This window comes from Pleurodeles waltl, chromosome 1_1 (genome assembly GCF_031143425.1).
Source record: "Pleurodeles waltl isolate 20211129_DDA chromosome 1_1, aPleWal1.hap1.20221129, whole genome shotgun sequence".
Classification (NCBI taxonomy): domain Eukaryota; kingdom Metazoa; phylum Chordata; class Amphibia; order Caudata; family Salamandridae; genus Pleurodeles; species Pleurodeles waltl.
The window spans coordinates 658,774,028-658,797,972 of NC_090436.1; the positions used below are offsets into that span (position 1 = coordinate 658,774,028).

Sequence of the window (23,945 nt, forward strand, 5' to 3'; positions counted from 1 at the left end):
AAGAACCAACAGCCTTAAGGTGCACAATCCCTGCAGTGCTAGAAGTGTTGAAAATTCTGCTCACCAAAGTGTCTGGGGAAATTGGTATTTAATAGGGACTGTATCTCAGCTGATGACGTTGCTATCTGGAGAACGTACGTCTCTCTGGTCAAGGTTACTTGTTTTTGAAACAATAGCACATTTAGGGCCTGATTACGACCTTGGCGGATGGGATACCCCGCCACAAACGTGATGAATATCCCGCCCGACGTTTTACAAGTTCCATTGTATCCTATGGAACTTGTAAAGCGGCGGGCGGGATATCCGTCATGTTTGTGGCAGAGTATCCCATCCGCCAAGGTTGTAACCAGGCCCTTAGTCTGCTCATCTTGTCAAAATTCACATTAGAAGTAGTAATATGGAGCCTAAAGTGTGCTACTTTTATCTCCTGTGGTGGGAAGGAGGGAGGATAAAATATGGCTACAACAAATTACCATTTGAGAAACTGAAATGACATAAGAAACTCAAGGCTTCATACAGCAGCAGCTTTCATCGTTCAGAACCACATAACTTCCATTCGAAAGTATCTGAATTACTGGATGAATCAAAGGGACGGGAGTATCGTTCAGATGGCGTGCCATTTGCACCCTCAACATTACATAGGTGGTGCCAGGACACCTGCTTACAAATCATAGAATGGCTTAGAGTAGTCTTACATTCGCTTCCGCTAAGAAAGACCTCTGTTTCGCCATTCAGGCATTTGAAATCAAAAGGCAACTCCCAAATTCTGTGAATGTAACTGTCTCTTAAGCGCTTATATGTGCCTACAGCAAAAAAAATTAAACAGTTTCTAAAACGAAAGGTGGAAATGGGCAGATTTATAACACTGTGTATTAACCATACTGCTGAGGGAATTTCTGCCACAGAAAAAGGCATGTTTTCTAGCATTTCAGTATTAAGCATGATGTTGCTTCTTTGTTAGCCATTGTCTGTTGCTGCCTGGACAAATTGAAAGCGGAAAATAATTTGCTACTATTTGTGTTTCCAGGCCATGTGGCTATTTTTCAGAACCTGCAATGTCCTAACTGCTGATGGAACGCAGCTGACTTTGCCCATGTTGTAAAAAGGACATCATTCTGAGTGATGTCAATTGCAGACAATGCAATATTATTTAAGGTGTAAATTCGGTTGGACAAAGTGTTCATGCCATTGTCAATAACAGCTAAAGCCAATTGCATGTTTTCCTTATGTATCTGCCTTAAACGTGCAGCAGCTTCCATTTCTGAAAGCTTCCAGATCTCATTATATATGGCATACAGGAAATGTTTTGAGGTTGGCTTCCTAGGTCCTAACAAGAAATCTTGTAAGTCTGTTTCCTCAGAAAGGAGACTAAGATGTTGTTTTACAGCTGCTAAGGTGAATTAACTTAACCATTGTTAGCACAGTTTACCAACACAGTATGTATTGACAATACCAGAGTGCTCCCCCAAGACATAGGGAGGGTCTTGGGCGGCTTGCTTTAAAACACCCAGAGGAATTACCAAAACGTGTCTGGCAACCATTTGTATCTTTTGGTCACAATAACCGCCCGCCGGGACTTGAAAGTGAGGAATTAAAGGTACCATTCTGAACCAAGCCGTGAGTTGATCTTCAGTGACATCTAAAAACGTTTGCCATTTGTGAAATTTAGCTGGCGTGGGGACGCTGGGCGTGGTCATTTTTTATTTTTGCTAACCCCAAGTAAGATGTTTGCTGTTCAGTTTGATTTAAAAATATTATTTGTAACGGAATAAGGTATGCTCTAAACAAAGCTTCCATACCTTGTGTCTGCCAATCTTTTGTTCCCCATATACTATTCACATCGATAGTGTTTTTCCAGTACTCCTAGCCCTCCACAGCAAGTCAGGAAACAAAGGAATTTGAATAAATCGGTTTTCTGTTGGTTAGCAAGTGGTTCCTCATTTTGGAAGGTGGTAATTTGAAATAATATGACTCAGCTTTTCTAGTGTCATGCCCAGTAAAATATGCAAACTTTTCTACATATGTTTTGAAGCTCCCCACAGGTGGAGTTGGGCAATATTCCCATTGTGTGTAATTGAAAACTGATCAGGGTTTACTGGCTCGGTGCAGAAAGTCATGTCCCCAGTGGTTATAACAGAACATTTCCCTATAATTCTCTGTGTTCATATATACATATTCACTTTCAAATACAGTGTAGTATTCAACATCAGAAAGCATAGAATCAACTGTTTTAACATCCCAGTCATCGGAAATAACACCAGGTGTAATAACATCAGTCATTGATATTTTAAACACATATGGAAGTTGTATGACCTCAGTAGGACCGTATACATCGAAGGGCACATTATCCAAAACAATCCCACCTGGAATCGGAAATGCTGAAATGTTCACAAGAGACAAGTCTCTTCGAATTTTGTGGAAAGATAAGTAAGGTGTTAAAACCTCATCCAGTGGCTCAAATACAGAGCATACTGGAAGATAATTACCATTTATCAGGAGGAAAAAAAGCAATGACAAAATCAATCTAAAGCAGAAAGGCAAGCAATGTCAACCGTATCCACAAGTAATACCATGGATAAACCAAAACGTTATGTTCGATGGCATCTGTCGCTGTAGATACGCATGTTCTGCAATAGCTCGCCATCTGGTGTTGGGCCGGAGTGTTACAAGTTGTTTTTCTTCGAAGAAGTCTTTCGAGTCACGGGACCGAGTGACTCCTCCTTTTGTCTCCATTGCGCATGGGCGTCGACTCCATCTTCGATTGTTTTTTTTCCGCCATCGGGTTCGGACGTGTTCCTGTCGCTCCGAGTTTCGGAACAGAAAAAATAGTTAATTTCGGAAGATTTTCGTCGGTATTGTTGCGTTCGGGATCGGCGTACTTACATTCAACACCGCATCGAAGATCGAAGAGCTCCGGTGCCCTTCGGGGTAGTTTTTCGATCCTCCGTCGGGGCCTGGTCGGCCCGACCGCGTGCTGAGGAACGCCGATGGAACGGACCCCTTTCCGTTTCTGCCCCAAATGCCACAATAAATACCCCTACACAGACCAACACTTGGTCTGCAACCTGTGCCTGTCACCTGAGCACAGCGAAGACACCTGCGAGGCCTGTCGTGCGTTCCGGTCCCGAAAAACACTCCGAGACCGTCGAGCCAGAAGACTTCAAATGGCGTCCGCACCGACAGCCCGACGGGAGTTCGAGGAACAGGAAGAGGAAGGTACCTTCTCGATCCAAGACTCAGACTCCGAAGGATTCGACGATACACAAACCGTGAGTAAGACGTCGAAAACCACACAAAGAAACATTTACAAGGCCCAAGGGACGCCACTGCCACCAGGCCATGGCTCAACCCATAAAATCGGTGACCGACCGTCGGCACCGAAAAAGGCCCAAACGGTGCCGAGATCGTCCGACTCCGGTCGAGACACCGGCACGCAGCCTTCTCGGGACCGAGAAAGTGCTGGAGACAAGCCTCGACACCGAGATGCCGGTGTGGACACGGCTCGACGCCGAGACAGCGGCACCGAAACAGATCGACGCCGAGAGGTTTCGGCCCCGAAAAGAAAAAAAGTCACCTCGGAGCCGAAAAAACACGCAGACAAAGTTTCCACGCCGAAACAAACTGCAAGCGACCCAGCTTCAGGCTCTTATACAGAAGAGCACTCGCTAACCTCCCAAATGCAGAAGCATAGGTTTGAGGAAGAGCTACAAGCAACTGATGCGGACCATACGCAAAAGCGTATCTTCATTCAGCAGGGGACAGGAAAAATAAGCACCCTTCCCCCCATTAGGAGAAAGAGAAGGTTGGAGTTCCAGACGGAACAAGCACCACAACCAAAAGTGGTGAAAAGAGTTACACCACCACCCTCTCCTCCGCCCGTGATTAACGTTTCACCAGCACAAACGCCATCACACTCCCCAGCTCACACCACCATGAGCCAGGGTGACCAAGACCAGGACGCATGGGACCTATACGACGCCCCAGTGTCAGATAACAGCCCAGAGGCATACCCTACAAAACCATCTCCACCAGAAGACAGCACCGCGTACTCTCAGGTGGTGGCTAGAGCAGCACAATTTCACAACGTAAGCCTCCACTCAGAACAGGTCGAGGATGATTTCTTGTTCAACACACTCTCCTCCACCCACAGCTCCTACCAAAGCCTGCCTATGCTCCCTGGTATGCTCCGGCACGCAAAAGACATATTTAAGGACCCGGTCAAAAGTAGGGCAATCACACCAAGGGTGGAAAAAAAGTATAAGCCGCCTCCTACGGACCCGGCTTTCATCACAACACAGCTGCCACCAGACTCTGTTGTTGTAGGAGCAGCTAGGAAAAGGGCCAACTCTCACACATCTGGAGATGCACCACCCCCAGATAAAGAAAGCCGCAAGTTTGATGCAGCTGGTAAACGAGTCGCAGCACAAGCTGCAAACCAGTGGCGCATCGCGAACTCCCAGGCACTACTTGCGCGCTATGACAGAGCCCACTGGGACGAGATGCAACATCTCATTGAACATCTGCCCAAAGACTTCCAAAATAGGGCAAAACAAGTGGTTGAGGAGGGACAAGCCATCTCCAACAACCAGATCCGCTCCTCCATGGACGCTGCAGATACAGCTGCACGGACAATTAATACATCTGTAACTATCAGAAGGCATGCATGGCTCCGAACGTCTGGATTTAAACCAGAGATTCAACAAGCAGTTCTCAATATGCCTTTTAATGAAAAAGAACTGTTCGGTCCAGAAGTGGACACAGCGATTGAGAAACTCAAAAAAGATACGGACACTGCCAAAGCCATGGGCGCACTCTACTCCCCGCAGAGCAGAGGGAATTACAGCTCATTCCGTAAAACGCCCTTTCGAGGGGGGTTTCGGGGTCAAAGCACACAAGCCAGCACCTCACAAGCCACACCGTCCAGTTACCAAGGACAGTATAGAGGAGGTTTTCGGGGACAATATAGAGGAGGGCAATTCCCTAGAAATAGAGGAAGATTCCAAAGCCCCAAAACCCCTACTACTAAACAGTGACTCACATGTCACTCACCCCCTCCACACAACACCAGTGGGGGGACGAATAGGTCATTATTACACAGCATGGGAAAAAATCACTACAGACACTTGGGTTCTAGCAATTATCCAACATGGTTACTGCATAGAATTTCTACAGTTCCCTCCAAACATACCACCAAAAGCACAAAATTTAACAACACACCATTCCAATCTCCTAGAGATAGAAGTGCAGGCACTATTGCAAAAGAATGCAATCGAATTAGTGCCAAACACACAAATAAACACAGGAGTTTACTCACTGTACTTTCTGATACCAAAGAAGGACAAAACACTGAGACCAATCCTAGACCTCAGAGTAGTCAACACTTTCATCAAATCAGACCACTTCCACATGGTCACACTACAAGAAGTATTGCCATTGTTAAAGCTGCACGACTACATGGCAACTTTAGACCTCAAGGATGCTTATTTCCATATACCAATACACCCATCGCACAGGAAATACCTAAGGTTTGTATTCAAAGGAATACATTACCAATTCAAGGTACTGCCTTTCGGATTAACAACCGCACCAAGAGTCTTTACCAAATGTCTAGCGGTAGTCGCTGCACACATCAGAAGGCAGCAAATACATGTGTTCCCATATCTAGACGACTGGCTAATCAAGGCCCATTCGTTAATAGAGTGCTCAAATCACACAAATCATATCATACAAACCCTCTTCAAACTAGGGTTCACCGTCAATTTCACAAAATCAAAAATTCTGCCACGCAAGGTACAACAATACCTGGGAGCCATAATAGACACATCAAAAGGAGTAGCCACTCCAAGTCCACAAAGAATTCAAAATTTCAACACCATCATACAACGCATGTATCCAACACAAAAAATACAAGCAAAGATGGTATTACAACTCCTAGGCATGATGTCATCATGCATAGCCATTGTCCCAAACGCAAGACTGCACATGAGGCCCTTACAACAATGCCTAGCATCACAGTGGTCTCAAGCACAGGGTCACCTTCTAGATCTGGTGTTAATAGACCGCCAAACTTACCTCTCGCTTCTGTGGTGGAACAACATAAATTTAAACAAGGGGCGGCCTTTCCAAGACCCAGTGCCACAATACGTAATAACAACAGATGCTTCCATGACAGGGTGGGGAGCACACCTCGATCAACACAGCATACAAGGACAATGGAACGTACATCAAACAAAACTGCATATCAATCACCTAGAACTTCTTGCAGTTTTTCAAGCACTAAAAGCTTTCCAACCAATAATAGTTCACAAATACATTCTCGTCAAAACAGACAACATGACAACAATGTATTATCTAAACAAGCAGGGAGGGACGCACTCCACGCAGTTAAGCCTGTTAGCACAAAAAATTTGGCATTGGGCAATTCACAACCAAATTCGCCTAATTGCACAGTTTATACCAGGGATACAAAATCAACTCGCAGACAATCTCTCTCGAGATCACCAACAGGTCCACGAATGGGAAATTCACCCCCAAATACTGAACACTTATTTCAAACTCTGGGGAACACCTCAGATAGACTTGTTTGCGACAAGGGAGAACGCAAAATGCCAAAACTTCGCATCCAGATACCCACACAAACAATCCCAAGGCAATGCCCTATGGATGAACTGGTCAGGGATATTTGCTTACGCTTTTCCTCCTCTCCCTCTCCTTCCTTACCTGGTAAACAAACTCAGTCAAAGCAAACTCAAACTCATATTGATAGCACCAACTTGGGCAAGGCAACCCTGGTACACAACGCTGCTAGACCTATCAGTGGTACCCTGCATCAAATTGCCCAACAGGCCAGATCTGTTGACACAGCACAACCAAAAGATCAGACACCCAGATCCAGCATCGCTGAATCTAGCAATCTGGCTCCTGAAATCCTAGAATTCGGGCACTTACAACTTACCCAAGAATGTATGGAAGTCATAAAACAAGCAAGAAGGCCATCCACCAGGCACTGCTATGCAAGTAAATGGAAGAGGTTTGTTTGCTACTGCCATATTAATCAAATACAACCATTACACACAACTCCAGAACATGTAGTGGGTTACTTGCTTCACTTACAAAAATCTAACCTAGCTTTCTCTTCCATTAAGATTCACCTTGCAGCAATATCTGCATACCTGCAGACTACCTATTCAACTTCCCTATATAAGATACCAGTCATTAAAGCATTCATGGAGGGCCTTAGGAGAATTATACCACCAAGAACACTACCTGTTCCTTCATGGAACCTAAATGTTGTCCTAACTAGACTTATGGGTCCACCATTTGAACCCATGCACTCCTGCGACATACAGTTCCTAACCTGGAAGGTGGCATTTCTCATCGCCATTACTTCCCTGAGAAGAGTAAGCGAGATTCAGGCGTTTACTATACAGGAACCTTTTATACAACTACACAAAAATAAAGTCGTCCTAAGGACCAATCCTAAATTTTTGCCAAAGGTTATTTCACCGTTCCATCTAAATCAAACAGTGGAACTTCCGGTGTTCTTTCCACAGCCAGATACCGTAGCCGAAAGGGCACTACATACATTAGATGTCAAAAGAGCATTAATGTATTACATTGACAGAACAAAGAACATCAGAAAGACTAAACAACTCTTTATTGCATTTCAAAAACCTCATGCAGGAAACCCAATTTCAAAACAAGGTATAGCCAGATGGATAGTTAAATGCATCCAAATCTGCTACCTTAAAGCTAAACGACAGCTGCCCATTACACCAAAGGCACACTCAACCAGAAAGAAAGGTGCTACCATGGCCTTTCTAGGAAACATCCCAATGCAAGAAATATGTAAGGCAGCCACATGGTCTACGCCTCACACATTCACCAAGCACTACTGTGTAGACGTGTTATCCGCACAACAAGCCACAGTAGGTCAAGCTGTATTAAGGACATTATTTCAGACTACTTCCACTCCTACAGGCTGATCCACCGCTTTTGGGGAAATAACTGCTTACTAGTCTATTGCAGAACATGCGTATCTACAGCGACAGATGCCATCGAACTGAAAATGTCACTTACCCAGTGTACATCTGTTCGTGGCATCAGTCGCAGTAGATTCGCATGTGCCCACCCGCCTCCCCGGGAGCCTGTAGCAGTTTGGAAGTTACCTTCAATTATTTATATATGTATCATCTCAACCTTAAATAAGTGCATACTTCGTCACTCCATTGCATGGGCACTATTACTACAATTCAACTCCTACCTCACCCTCTGCGGGGAAAAACAATCGAAGATGGAGTCGACGCCCATGCGCAATGGAGACAAAAGGAGGAGTCACTCGGTCCCGTGACTCGAAAGACTTCTTCGAAGAAAAACAACTTGTAACACTCCGGCCCAACACCAGATGGCGAGCTATTGCAGAACATGCGAATCTACTGCGACTGATGCCACGAACAGATGTACACTGGGTAAGTGACATTTTCATTTTAAGCCATATGTACAGCTTACGTGTCTTTGATACAGTCTCAGTTGCTGAAGCAGATTAGTCATAAGAAAAGTCATCAATGTCAATAAAATAACCAGAAGCAGTCTGTGCAAACACAGGAGTCAGTGCAGTGCTGGTGGATGGATCCATTTGTTGTGGAGATTCATAGTAGATGATCCCGTCGGTCTGTGTCAAATTGGAGTAGTATAGTTCCACATCTTGGACGTGTCTTGTCAGTGAGGCGGTAACTGGAATCAGCAGAAGCTCATTCTCTGCCCTCCCCATGCATCAAGGAGGCAATTGTAGCATGTTGTACAAATTGGTCCCTGCAGAAATGTTATTTACTACTTTTAGAGGTATGTCCTGTCTGGGAGTGAGAGAGAAGTGGGTATTACCCAAGGGACTTCATGGTCTACTGTGCAGGATCTGCCAAATGGTGCAATTTTATGCTATCAATGGAGATTAATCTGTTCCCTTTGGAACCTGGCAGCGGGGATATGATGACCCTTCTGGTACTGTGTATTTTCAGGACTGGAACCGGTACTCTGTAAGATGGGGCGAACACATTCTTCACAGCAATCTTTTCACGGACCACATCCCCAACTTTAGAAATCCAGCCTGTTGATGTTGCTGGCAAATCCCTTATTCCCAAGGTGGCGGTATAAGCAGATGTATTGTCATCTCGAAATTGTTGTAGCTCCTGTAAGACAGCGACCTGTTCATTCATGTCAAACTGTGGGTCTGCTGCCTACACACCAGGACTATAGACCTGGGTCATACATAGGTATCCCAAATAACACCTCATAAGGGGTGCGACCTATCAAGGCAGAATATTTAATTTTCTCTGGACCCCATATTGGTGATGAAGCCAACTACAGCCTGAGCCTAACATTCTTGCTGGTAAGGATTGCTTTAAGTCTCGATTCCTCCTCTTCACAACCAAATTACCCCCAGGATGGTAGGGGGAGGAGTAATGGAGCTCAGCACCCATCATCCTCATAGGGACCCTGAATGCCCTAGAGGAAAAAGCAGGGCCCTGGTCTGAATAGAATGCTGCAACCGCATATGTACCGATAAAGACCTGCAAATCTTTAATAACAGTTGGAGCATCAACCTACCATTGTGGCCATACCCACAAGAATCTAGAACAGGAATCATCAGTGAATAAGATGTATTTGTATTCACCATCAGGTTGTAAGGGACCACAATGGTCCAGGTACACGCATTGTAGTGGTTTGCAGTGGGCGTTTAAAGTTGTATCTTTTTATTTGTTGGCAAATGTCACTACAAAGGACATATTGCTGGGTCTGTTTGTATAGACCTGGCCAGCAAAAGCGGTTGTGCAAAAGAGAAATTGTGTCTGCCACACCAACGTTGAGCAGAACCAACACCCTCATGTGCTGCTTTGTTGTGATCTAATCTCTGCTCTTGGTTGGGGAATCACACAATTGCCCACCCATGGAATGGTTGCAAATGCAATATTTTGAGCAATTACATTTTAGGATTATCTTGCTGGGCATGCTTTTAGTAAAGGCTGGCCGTCAGCCGAAGCATTCACAGCAGCCAGTGTCTCATTAGCCAATCACATATGAGAACGAGTTATTGCAGCAACAGAAGCCGTAGCTACTTCGGATTTGGCAGCTTCACAGCCAAAGTATTTGCTGCAGTGTCTACTCCTATATGTTGATGGCCCAATGTATGTACTGCATGAGCATCTGGTAGTCTGTCGTTAAGACCGCCCCCACTCCTCCCACCCCCACAATGTTGTGTGTTTAATGGTATTCCTCTTGGAGTCTTTGTACCCGTTTAGACACCAGTGATTGAGATAATCATTGTAGGACAGGACACAGTAATACGAATCACACACAATTAGTATGGGCTGTTCCGGATCCGTATGTTCCCGTGCCAAGATGGAAGCCCTAAGTTCTGCCAGCTGTGCAGTGCAATCCCCTTAGGTCTGTGTGTGTAGGTATTTTGAAGGTGAAATGCACCATCTCTCATTATACCGCATACAGTTTAGTGTCTACAGCTGGTTGTGCTGAACTATCCATATAAATGATAGTTTGATGTTGATCAAGTGGTAGCATGTTAGTAGGTGTGGGGTACTCCTGCTCATATTGAAGAAATCATAGTGTTTGTAATTTTGGGTAAAAATGTAATCAACATCAGTGTCAGTCAGGGAGGTTCCCCATCGAATCCAGCATGGATGTAATGCTTGCTTTTGTAACAGTCTCTAAGGCTAGTACCGGGGTAACTACCGTAGTGCTTTTCCCTTGGGCAGTGGCCTGTCCTTAAAGACAGCCATCTGTACAGCAGTCAGTATCTTTTTTGTGGGTGCAAAACGTTGTTCTGCATGTGAATACAAATGAGATTTGTATGCTATGGGTACCGAGTCACCCTCATTGATAGTGACATAGGTAAACCCAATGGCACCAGCAATGATTCTGATGACCATGTTTGTTTTGTTGTTGCATGTGTGTAAGTGTTTTGCTTCTAGCATGTCTTGCTGAAGTTCTCTGAGGATACATGTATGTTCTAGTATCCATTATTTGTTTGAGAAATCTGGACGAAATAAATCATAAAGAGGTTTCATGCATTGTGCATAATCAGGTATGTATGTTCTGCCAAAATAAAAAAAAAACAGCAATGACTGTAGTTTCTTAATGGTATTTGGTGGTTGAAGTTGTGCGCATTTCTCTAGAAAGTGCGGGGCCAGGCTCTTGCCTTCATCTAAAACTCGTATCCTAGGAATAGGACACTGAGAAAAGCAATTTTTGTTTTCTTGACATTGAATTTATAGCCCTGTACAGCGAATCCAAGCACTATCTGATCTAACCTGGTAAGATGAATGTTGAGGTTATTCTCTAAGATAAATATCCACATAGGACAATGCCTTGGGGTCATAATCATGTAACATTGATGTTACATGGGCTGAAAACAACCCTGGGGCTGTTCTTATACCTTTGAAGCATGCAACAAAAGTGACACTGCAAGCTTAATGAGCTAAAAGCGCTAGGATCCTGACTTTCAGGCGCTAGATTTTGGCAGAAAAAAAACATAGGAAATAACCAAAGGTTTTTTTTTTTGCGCACTATGTTGTTAATTAGTGCTGTACGGGTGTGACTGTTTAAATGTCTGTAATCTAAGACTATTCTATATGAATTATCTGGTTTTGCAACAGGGAATAACAAGGTATTCATGGCAGAGACACAGGGTTCAGTTATTCCCTGGTACTCGAGTTGTGTGAGAATCTCTCTCACTGGGGCGTTAGCCTCATGTTTAATGGTATATTAAGGGTGAGGCTGGGGTGTGGACCTAATAGGTATTATCCCACAGCAATTTAGAAAAGTACAGTAACATTTTAGAAATTATTCAACACCCGAACAAAAAAATTCAATCAGTAGAACCAGAGATATGCAGTTTTAAAGATTTCAATGAAAATAGTGCCTCAAAGCACCAACTGTGGTTACCTGGTCGTGCCAAACTGGGACAAAGTCACAAGTTCAGGCCGACTGAGATGGACCACAAGCCATTTGCAGGGACCAGGTTAGGCCCCCTGAACAAAGTACCTTAAATCCTGGTTGCAGAGCGTTGAGATCCATTGTCAAGAATGCTTCTTTTGGGAATGGGGGGCACTTGAGATGCAAAGTCCTGTGATGAGGATGTGTCACACAGCATTGGTTCTGAGGAGTTGGGGGCTGAGATGCGAGGTCCTGTGTCATTGTCAAGGATGCCATCAGTGAGGGGCTTGTTATGCGAAGTTTGGCATTAAGGATTCGTCATGCAGCAGTGGCTGTGAGGTCATGCGCCAGAGATGCATCACGCTGCATTGATTCTGCCCAGAGGACCACAGTTGGACTACCAGAGCTCCTTCAGGCCCACTACCAATAGTCCAAGTCTTAGGTGGAAGCACTTGGAGGGGTGGGGGAGGACGGTAGAGCTCACAGCAGACAGAGTCCAGATGATAGGGTTGAGATGGTTGGAGACTTTCCTGTCCCTGAGGCTCTGATTAGGAGACCAGGCAACAAGCCCTTGGAGTCACTCAACTCGTACTTGCTTCAAAGTGCAGGTCCAGTTCTTCTTGCTTAGGCAGCAGAGTAGCAGTCCTCCTTGCAGCAGAGCAGTCATTCTGGGTCTTTCACAGGCCCAGAGGTGTACCTAAGAGTTGGGTCTGATGGTCCAATATTTATACTTGCTACCAGCTTTGAAGTAGGAGAAAGTTCTGGAGGTTTCTTGGAATTTCCTGCCTTCTTGCCCTCGCCCCAGGGCACAAAAACTAGTGTCAAACCCTTTGTGAGTGTGATTAGAGGTCTTATGATGTGCTGGAGGTGTAGGTGACAGTGTATCCAGCCTGTCAAGTCAAAGATAGCCCATCCTATCAACCCCTATTGCCCCTTTGTCTCACTGTCTGGGAGCAGTACAGAAAGATCAACTGCCAGCTGCACCTTGTCATGTGACACAGGATGCAGGCACCAAATGGTTGGAACAAGAAAATACCCACTTTATAAAAGTGTTTTTTTCAGAATTGTGACCTAAAATGTGACATTTTTAATTATAGCTCTTTGGACACAAAACTTGACATTCCTACCTGTTCCCAATTGAATGTTATCACTTATTTAATGTAATAAGTTAGCCCAATGAAATCCTATTGGAGAGATAGACCTTGCAGCAGTGAAAACAAATTTAGGAGTTTTTCAATACCGGATCGTGTAAAACTTAAACATACATGTCCAACTTTTTAAATACACTGAACCCTGCCCCCTCGGCTGTTTAGGGCCTTCCCTGTGGGAGAATTATATGTATTAGAAAGGAAGGCATAGGCCTGGTGAAAGTTTTATTTTGGCAGGTCATAATGGCAGTTTAAAACTGCCCATACTCGCTGCAATGGCCAGCCAGACACATGTTTAAAAGGCTAATTGGTGACACAATATGTGCTGTAGGATAACTGGTAGCATTTAATTTACAGGCCCTGGGTACATATAGTGCCACCACCCAGAGTCCTAAAGCCAGCAAACGCAGGAGGATCGAAGGCAACAAGTTGAGGGGAAACCATACCAAGGATGTCTGGTCCAACAATTGTGCATGGCGATTCTGGTACCTTCAACCTGAGCAATGGCGTTCTGATACAGTAATCCTTGGGATCTGTCAGTGGACTTTCCAATGCAGTTCAGAATTCAGCTTCATCTTTTGACAGTGGATCACAGTCAAGTTCTGCTCTACAACCAGCAGTTGCTGCACCTGACTGCAAGAGACTTACAGTTTGGGTCTTTAAACATTCCACATGATTTCAAGACCGTAAAAGCAGGGAGAGTTAACTGCAACAAAAATGTATTCTTTAAAATGGAAATGATTCTGCATTTGAACAGTGGATCAAAACATAGATGCTTTACGTACTCACGCAGTATTCTGCCCTCTTGGTACATCTGGCAAAATCTGACCAGGAATATGTATCTGTTTGTGTATATTTGGGTGCTATTCAAAGATGTTCCCGGACTCTGACAACTCAGTCTCTGTTCTCAATCAGTATAGCCATGAAATTAAGGGCTCTTTCTGATTTTTCCTTACTTTAGTAAAAAAAAAAAGAAAACAGTATGGCAGCTTCATTCAATACTTTTGTTCCTGATGAGAAGCCCTTTTGAACCCATACACGCATCTTTTTAAATACTGCCTTGGAAAGTGGTCATTACATCAGCCAGGAGTGTTGAACCAATCCAAGCCTTATCCAATCAGCCTACATAACTAAAATTTGAGAAATCCAGAGTATCTCTTACAGCAGGTCCACACCTGCTGGTGAAGCTGCTATTGTATTTTACCTACATCAAAAGATATTACTGATTACCCCTTCCCACCCCACTCTGTAGCCCACCAGTCTGTCTGACAGAGTCCTGTTTTCTTTGAACATTAGACATTGTCTAAAGTTCTATGCTGACAGAATTATGTTTCTCAAGAAATCAAGTGAGCTCTTTGTTTCCATTGACAGTGCCATCAAAGGCTCTGCTTTGTCACAGCAATGCATAGCTGTCTGGATCTTACTATGCATCTCTTTCGGTCACAGACAATCTGGCAGACATCTCAGAAACAGTAATCAAGCTCACTGCACCAGTCAAGTTGGAGATGGTAGTGCTCTTCACAAGAGTGCTGACTGCTGTGATCTTCAAGTCCATGATGTGGGCATCTACACACACTTTCATGAAGCATTACTGCCTCAACATTCTGAGCCCAGAGACGCCAGTGGTAAAAAACACAGTATTACACAACCAGTTTAAAATGAACCTCGTTATCAGTTTATGCTTATGCATACTATATCTGCACTGCTATGGTAATTGTTATTCAAAATTACGCATCTATGATATCCAGTGTTGAAGTAAATAGGTTACTTACCTGTACCTAAAGTTCTCCACCTGTGTTGTCATTCAAAGACTAACATTCAACCCACCTACCGCCTCAGTTGAGATGCTTTAGTGTTTGTTGTATGACTAGCTGCAGTAATCTGATCAGCTCTGTCTCCATAGGAAGTTGAAATTATGTGAATCTCTCTCAATGGCAAGAGTTTGAATCACTTAATGAGGTGGGTAGACTGCATGTACTCTATGGCTGTCATCAATCTTGTTTGGGAGTATTGATGCCACTAACATGGACTACCAAGGGTTCCCATCATGAGATGTAAATCATGAGATGTAAATATTCAGGAATGTGAATCCACAAAAGGTACCAAAGTTGATGAGCAAAACTTATAGTAAAGTAACATTTACCTATTTAACAGGAATGTGAATCCACAAAAGGTACCAAAGTTGATGAGCAGTACTTATAGTAAAGTAACATTTACCTATTTAACACAAACTGCAGTAACTTTTGTTTCATCATTGTGTTCTCACACATAGTTTTGTTAAGCAAAACCCTAATGAAGCTCTTTGTGAAACCAAAACCATCAACTGAAATTCTTGTCTGTTTCCAATTTTGTAGGTTTGTCTACGAGTCATTTTGCCTGGGCGTTTCATTCAGTTGCAGAGGAGGAGTTGCTGAACATGCTACCTGCAATGCAGAAAGGGAATCTGACCTGGTCCGAACTCAGGGCTATGGGAGTAGGCTGGTGGGTGCGAAACACGCACAGTTTACGCCGATGCATAGAAAAGGTATTCATACATTACAGTTTTGAAAGCGTTCTGAGCAGTATTCTTTTTTCATAAATATTTCACATAGCTTAAAAAAGTAGAGACTGTACTAAAAAGCAGGTATGCTCTATGACTGAAAAAACTCTTCAGTCCTCTCCTGTTTAATAACACTGTATCATAGGTTTTGTTTGAAATCAGGACAAGCTCAGCAAATCTCGAACTTAAATTAGAACAGTCCTGTAGTAAAAAAAAAAAAAAGACCTGACTTGATATTGATTGGCAAAGTCATAAAGCTCTCCATTCCAGCTATTTAACTGCAATTTATCAAGTATTCTTAGATTGTGAGAGAGAGAGAAGGATGGATTGGTTGGTATACCATGCTAGGTGGACTTTAAGATTTTGAGAACTTTGGCCAAATGGCACCACAGCCTAGAAAACTGTTGGAAGAGGCTCAGCTGCTTCCTATGTACTTTAACAGTAAAATTTGATTGTAGCTCAGACTGCAAAGTGGTTGCATGCGCACTGTGCATGGCCCAATCTGCTAACATATTTTGATACTTCATGATGCCCGGTCCTTCCTACTTCCAAACTGCATATTTTTCTAAAATATACTGTACAGATAGCCTGACAGTCTGCATTTCTCTAAGAAGCTACTGAGACTTCCACCATGCTCTTTCTATGGCACTGTTTCTTTCCATTTGGCTCAAATGCAAGCAGAAAACTTTAGCAAATGAAAAGGCAATGGGAGACTCTGAAATCAGGTTGCATTGAAATAAAAGTAGTTTCAGAAGGCACAGTTAAGGGGGTATGGTCAATGGCAGCAACATTAATTTTCCTTTTGGACAGGACAGTAACAGTTGCTACATCAGGAACAACAACCGAGAATGACAGAAGTTTACAATTGCCTTCTGTGGTTCTGGATTAGCCTCCACCCACAAAGTAATGATTCCTTGTCTCTGCCACTACCACCCTGTAGCTTGGTGAAGTGGCCGAACATTTCCAACCATTTTCACATTTGACAGAGATTAGCAAGACAGTTGAGTGCTGAATAATAAGTCTGAAAAGACTAAAATGTCTGTCTTCTCTTCCATTCCTCAGAGGTCATCTAGACTTTAACATCTGAAGTGGATGATGCAAAAGGTCAACGGTTTTCTACCCAAAAAAGGCAGTTATTGGGAAGGTTCCTTACTTATAGCGGAGCAAAAACATCTGTTCATCCTACCTTTTTTGTCCAAATGGAAAGTTCAGGCATGGAGTTCATCCCATTTTGCACCAGAACATCTTGTTTGCTTGACGGCCTTCATCATACTTTTCCACATTTCCCCAAGGGTACTGAATGCCCACTAAGTTACTAAATAAATATTGTGATCTCCCCATTGGCCTGATGTTCGTTCCAGGAGTATTTTCCAAGTGCATGGTGGTAGTTGTAGCAGTCCAACAGAAGAAGGGTGTGCCTGTTTGAATGACTAGTTGTGAAAGCCAGTTTACCATTCAAGAGCCAAACAAATATGAAGGCTACTCTGGATCTCCTATCTACAGGTCAACTCAGTAAAATTGATTTGCCATCTGTTAGAAAATATACTATTTGTAGGACTGCATTAGGCACATAATTGGTGATTAGTAAATCCTCTGAAGGAAAGACTATCATTGATAAATTGACAATTCTCTTTCTGACGCCAACTGTAGCTTCATTCATCAACCATGTCTCATGTCCTGTGCAGCTTAGCCTCATGCATCTTCTGTCCAGTGCCAGATTGCATATGTAACAATGGCAGAAATGTCTAGTGGTGTCAGAAGGCTGGAGAATGAGAGTAGCAGATAAGATTGTCCAACTCAGCTAGTGAATCCCTCTCTTGTTTGTGGAAGATTGTCAACATATTATGGGGAATACTTTATCAGAAACCTAGTGTACGTATCTCAGTCGTGATTGATGTGCTGATGCAAAGGTGGGGCATTGACATGGAAACCTCACAACACAGGACATATGTTCTTCATTGGTGAAACTATACCACATCAACAAGTTGGAACGGAGGGTGATTCACCTGAATCTAAAATCTTTTCTCCATTCTTCTTTTCATCCTTATCTGCAATACCAGGGCTACTTCAACAGTGATGCTTTATTTGAACAAACAATGAGGGACAAGGCCAAGAGAGGCATAATCAAGCTGACATTGGCTAGAAATCATTCCTCATGGCTATCAGTCTTCCATATTTACATAATTGTAAATCAGATGAGCTCAGCCGGAATCTTCTGGAACAGCATGAGTTTGGAGTTTTGGGAAGTGTTCCAAGGGTGGAAGTGATACGTTGTGCAAAACTATAGTTACAGAAAGAAAATCGGACTTGTTGTAAACCACACTGCCTCCAACTCCTGTCTTGGAAATATGTTTTAGGCAATGATCCAATTTCACCATGTTTTATGAAGAGAGCACAACCACTTTAGCACTGGTTAGCAGTGGTAAAACGTGCAGAGTCCTATGGCCACAAAAATTAGGTCAGCACAAAGTTAGGGTAGAACCACTCCAAGGATGCCAGGTCTAACAGTAACTGTCATAGGTTGATGTGTATTGTATCTAAAACCTGGTCTATTTGCCAAGGGGCCATTAGCATTAGACTAAAATCTGTACATACGCACAATCATATTTAGAGGCTGTAAGGCAAAGTTACCTGAAGAAAAGAAGGTTAGAATACAATAATAATTGTAATAATAGCTGTTAATTCCTCTTTGGTAATATTTTCTTTCCATTTCACGAAATGCGTCCAATTAATGGTTGGAATTGATGGTGTTTTTCATATCTTGGCAATTGGTCCATGTTGTCTGCTGCACAGTGTTTCAAAATTAACTCTCTCAGGTGCATGCAAGCAAAGAACAAGGTTTCTGATCTCCAAATCCACCAACACTTGTACCCCAAAACACTTTTAGATCAACATTGTCTTGCCAGTAATTCTAACCTTGTTCCCTAGATGATTCTAGGAACTTTAATGACAATATGCCTTTATCCAAGTAACCAACACTTTTTCCGAACTTTTCAGGTTCATGTAAATAATAATATGCAAAAATAAGCACATTTGTTTAAAAATGATCTGGGAATTCCAATGGGTGAAGTCATGCCTTTCTCCTTTTGTGTAAAATTAAATATTGCTCTTTGAGCAATTGACTGGTGTGAGAAAGTGGGTTGTTGGTTGACTGGGGTGTGAACCCTGGTCAAGCAGCAGCCACTGTCCCTTTCAGGGTGAACCACAAAAAGTCACTAAATTAACCTGTGCTTAACCCTGGGTAGCTTAGTACAAAGAGCAATCAGGCTAAACTTAGAGGTAATGTGTATAGTATTTATGCAGCACACAAAGAGTAATAAAGTGAAAACACAACACAAGAAAAATCCCAAAGTAATTTAGAATAATAGAGTACATGTTAATAGGTTTTTTTACTTCAAAATGACAAAACTCCAGTCAGTAGAACTTGAGCTATGAATTTTAAAGTTTGAGGTTCAAAATAGCGCTTAAAAGTGCCAACCATGGACATCTGGTCACACTTGACATCTGGTCGCGCTTGATAGGGGCAAAGTAAAAAATTAAGACCGACTGCGATGGAGCTCGGTTTGGATACACAAAGTGGATTGGGCCCAATCAGCACTTAACTTCAGACTTTAAAAAAAAAAGTCTCTGAGAAGGTAAAGTTCAGTTGGGCAAGGCTGCAGGAGTGTCCGAGGAGGGAGCATCGTCGTTTGATGGAGTGAAGGCACGCTGATGATTTTTACCTTCTGACTTAGTCATCAAAATGGAGTTCGAAAACCTCCAGCAGGAGGAAGCAGAAACCTGTAGCTGAAGACAGTTCCACAAGGTCAGAGACCCCTTTTGCAGAGGACAGCTGAAATGGATTTGTTGCTGTGGAGAAGAACGTAGCGGGAGAAGCTGCAAAGTCAATCTGACCGACGATGCAACTCTTGTGTATAGGTGAGCAGGTTGGTCCTGGTCTCCTCCTGATTCTTGGAGCAGTTTCTGGCCAAGTTTTGTTTAAGTCCTCAGTTTTGCAAATTGGCCATCTCAGCATACTTTGCACCACAACCAAGGGTCCAGGAGTGGCTGGAAGACCTCTTGGGGCTTCAGAAGTGGGAGCCTATTATGTCCCTGTGGTTCTTAACAGAAGGTCAGCAAACTAGCCCTTGGAGTCACTTCTGAAAGTCCTTGGTGCACATGTAAATGCAGGGCTCAGCAGCAGGGCTGGCTTCTGAGGTTTTGAGGCGGACTCCAGGCAGCAAAGTAGTCCTTTCAGGTACAACAGCAGTCTGATAGAGTGCACAGCAGGAGGCAGTCCTCAGAAAGTCCTTCCCCGTCCAGTAGTAAACTGAAGAGTGGGTTTAAGAGCCCTATTTTTATTTATATTTAGAAGGTGGAAGAAGTTTCCAGAGAGGCTCTTTGAAGTTCTGGGAGTTTCCTGCCCTGGCTCTTAGCTTGTTGCACTGACAATACAGGGTTGTTAAGCCTATTGTGAGTAGACAGGACTCAGCGTATCGAGGTGCAAGTGGGACTGTGCTCAGCTCTGCCCCTCCCCCTGCCAGTGGAAAGGCCATTCAGGCTTTGCTAATCCCACTATTGTGTGGCTGTCTGGAGAGAATCAACAAAGAACTGTCAGTTACACCCAGTCATGAGATGTAACTCAGGCTACAGGCACAGAGGGTTAAGGGCAGGAAAATGCCAGCTTTTTAAAAGTGGCATTTTTAAACTTGTAATGATACATTTGACTTTATCTTTAAAGATGATTTATCATTACAAGTTCATAGACACCAAACATGCCAAAATACTTCCTCTCATTTAGGAATTAAATCTTATTATATGTAATCCCCAATGTTATCCTATGGGAGGGGTAGGCCTCACAGTGAAAAAAGAATTTGGGAGTTTTTCACTATTAGGACATGTAAAACTCGAAGGTTCATGTCTTACCTTTTAATTACACAGCACCCTCCCCTATGGGCTACCTAGGGCCTACCTTGGGTGTGACCTATATGAATTAAAAGGGGAGTTTAAGGCTTGGCAAGGGGTTTTAAATGCCAAGTTGACATGGCATTGGGACGCTGTAAAGTGTAACTTCAGAAGCTGGCCCACAATTTGCATTTAATTTACAGGCCCTGGGTATATGGTGTATGTTAGACCTGGCATCCTTGCAGAGGTTTCTCCTAACTTTTTACCCTCTGACCTCCTGTTTTGTAGCTCCTTTTTGCTGGCTTTTAGGATTCTGGGCACTTTACCACTGCTGACCAGTGTTAAAGTGCAAGTGCTCTGTGCTCTAAACAGGGTAACATTGGCTTCTCCACAGTTGGCATATTTAATTGACTTGTAAGTCCCTAGTAAAGTGCACTTTATGTGCCCAGGGCCTGTAAACGAAATGCTGCTTGCGGGTTTGCAGCACTGATTATGCCACCCTGTACAGTAACCTTTTAAACATGTCTCAGGACTTCCACCGCAGAGCGTATGCAGTTTTAAACTACTGTTTCAATCTGGCAAGTGCACTTACTTGCAATATGCACCTTTCTGCTCGTTACAATGTTGACCGCATTTCAGAGAGAGCATTTGTTCTTTTTTTTCCACAAGAAAATTCTTTGTTCTTGTTTAATGACCCTCACACACTCTAGTAGTGGCATGCTTTATCACCGTGTCCACCCTGGCTCTCAAAGGCTAAGGTAGACTGAACTGACTTGCAGGAGCACTTTTGAAGATCCTGCTGGGGTCTAAAGATAAAAGTACCTTACTGGTCACCAAGGTGTCCCTTTATTCACAGTGACCCTTAGTAGGTATGATTAAGACTAAGAGCAATAAGGGGTTCTCTAGGTTTTTATGGTCCTATTCTTTCTCTGTCTATTGTTTATTTGTTGACATCTTTCAGCTGCTACTAACGGCGGCGTGAGCCTGGAGTGAGAAGAACTATAGGTATTAACCGCTATGCAGTTCCCTTGATGAATGTGTTACTACAGGGGTGCGCCCCTTACTTCCCCAGAGAAGCAAGGTGGTTACTCAAAACTAGACCACACAATGTGCTTCATTCTTTCCTGACAGGCGAGTAAACATATCACACCTTGCATGCAGTGTTTCAATGCATTATGCATGCTGTTTGTCTGACTGCCAGCCGGGGCAATAAAGACACATATGCCCTGATGAAATCCTGGGACCTTTATGACCTTTGCAGGGGCCCCAAAGGCAGGGGACAGCGTATTTAAAATGTTGTACATGTGATTTTAACTTCCACATGTCCAGGTAGTGAAAAACTGCTAAATTTGTTTTTCACTACTGCAAGGCCTATCTCTCTCATAGGTTAACATTGGGGTTACATTGAAGCATCCTTTAAGTGTAACTTTCAGTTGGGAAAAGATAGGAGTATGGAGTTTGGTGTCTCTGGACTCGCGATGTAAAATCACAACTTATGGTGAAGTTGGATTTTAAATTGTAAATCTGAAAATGCCACTTTTGGAAAGTTGGCATTTTCTTACTTTAACTATTCTATGCCTCTGCTTGTCTCTGAAAACATGTGTGGGGTAGATGACATCTGGGCTTTGTGCATTCCCACTAGACAGTCACAAACAAAGGGAGCTTGGGTGTGACATATGCATCCTGATGGCCCATCACCAGGCTGATGGGTCTTCCTGGGCTTGATGGGTGAAAGGAGCTGACACACCTGAATAGGGCTGTGCCTCTCCTCACACGAAGGGCTGCGTTCCCCCTGTAGAGTGTCTGGAGCCTGGGAATAAAGGGCAGAGACCTTGTGATCTTCAAAGGCCTCTTAGAAGTCCCCCCCAAAGACATTTGGGCATAAGTACTGGTCCCCAGACCCCACCAAATTGGAACTCTTATGTCATCAAGAGCATTCTGCTATGAAGAATGACTCCTGCGCTGCCAGTAGGGACTGCCACTCTGCAGCTGTGGAAAATCCTAAGCATTGTGCCTTTAACGCTGATGCTTTGCTCCATCAAAGGTACAGTTTCAGTGGACCCTGCGTGGGTTCTCTAGCTGGCCTACCCTCCATCATGGTTGGCCTGGATTTTGGATTTGCACCGGTCTCTTGTGACCTCAAGTAACTTGTTGATCACTAGTGACTTCTCAGCTTTGTTTTCACATTTAATCTTTAAAAATCCATATTGTAACTTCTACTAATTGGATTTTTGTCATTTTTGTCTTCTTTAACTCCTATAAGTACTCTCTATTTTTGTGGTGTCTTTCACTGTTACTTTCATTAAGTTTTGCACAAATACTTTACACGTTGCCTCTTAAGCCTGACTGCTCTGTGCCAAGCTACCAGAGGGTGAGTACAGGTTAATTCAGGGTATGTATCTGACTTACCCTGACTAGGATTGTGGTCTCCACTTGGACAGGGTGCATGCCTCTGCCAACTAGAGACCCAATTTCTAACAGTAGACCACTCTACAAGGGATTCACATGTAAATTAAATATGCCATTCAAGCATATGCCAGTCAAATGATGTTTAGGAGAGTGAGCACAAGCACTTTAGCATTGGTTCACTGTGATAAAGTGCCCCCAGTCCTGAGGCCAACAGAAGCAAAAATCCCCCCAAAATGAAGGCAAAACAGGCAAAATGTTTGGGGGATAACCACCCCAAGGCTGACAGGTCTAACACGAGCCCCCTACTCCCCCACACACACACACAGGAAAGTGGGGAGAAGTACCCAGCCTCCTAGGAGTTCTCATTACTAATGCAGAAGGACCTGGATAGACCATCAGCGTTGGTGTGGTCTGACCATGGCCTATGTTCCACCTTAGAGACTGTTCCCAGTAGGGAAATGGACCCCCTCAACAAATTTAGATTCTCACCCCTCATTTGTATTAGCCACCTGACGGGCCTGTGGTCTTTCTGAATCTTGAAGCTAGTCAGGTTGCGTTTTTGGGGGCTCCCAGGCCAAAATGATCTCTATTTTGGCCTGGAGTGGCTTCACCCTTTCCCCCTGCCCACTTGGCGTCCTAAATGCACTACAAACCCCTGCTTTATCTGGCACTTAATGGCCTTGATAGTGAGTTTTGCATTTTGCACAGCTTGAAGCACTTCCTGGAGGTTAAAACACAGGTCCTTCCAGCTGCTACTGAAGACAGCTATGTCATCTAAGTAGACAGCACTGAAGGCCTCCATACCAGATAATACCCAGTTCACCAGCCTCTGGAAGGTGGCAGGGGCATTTCTCAACCCAAAGGGCATCACTTTAAACTAAAAGTGGCCCTCTGGGATGGAGATGGTTGACATCTCCCTAGCCCCTTAAGTTAGGGCAATCTGTCAGCCTGAGGTCAGATCACAAAGTGCTCAGAAACTTGGCAGCCCCTAACCTGTCAATGAGCCCATCAGACCTGGG

At 43.7% G+C, this 23,945-nt stretch overlaps 1 protein-coding gene across 1 annotated transcript in view; it reads left to right on the forward strand.

The window, feature by feature from the left end:
- DMXL1 (Dmx like 1) overlaps nt 1-23,945 on the forward strand; it is a 1,414,533-nt gene that overhangs the window by 586,657 nt on the left and 803,931 nt on the right. Inside the window, exon 20 of the mRNA XM_069226844.1 lies at nt 15,449-15,618. Within this exon, the coding sequence (XP_069082945.1) occupies nt 15,449-15,618 (170 nt within the window). The remainder of the gene's footprint in view (nt 1-15,448; nt 15,619-23,945) is intronic.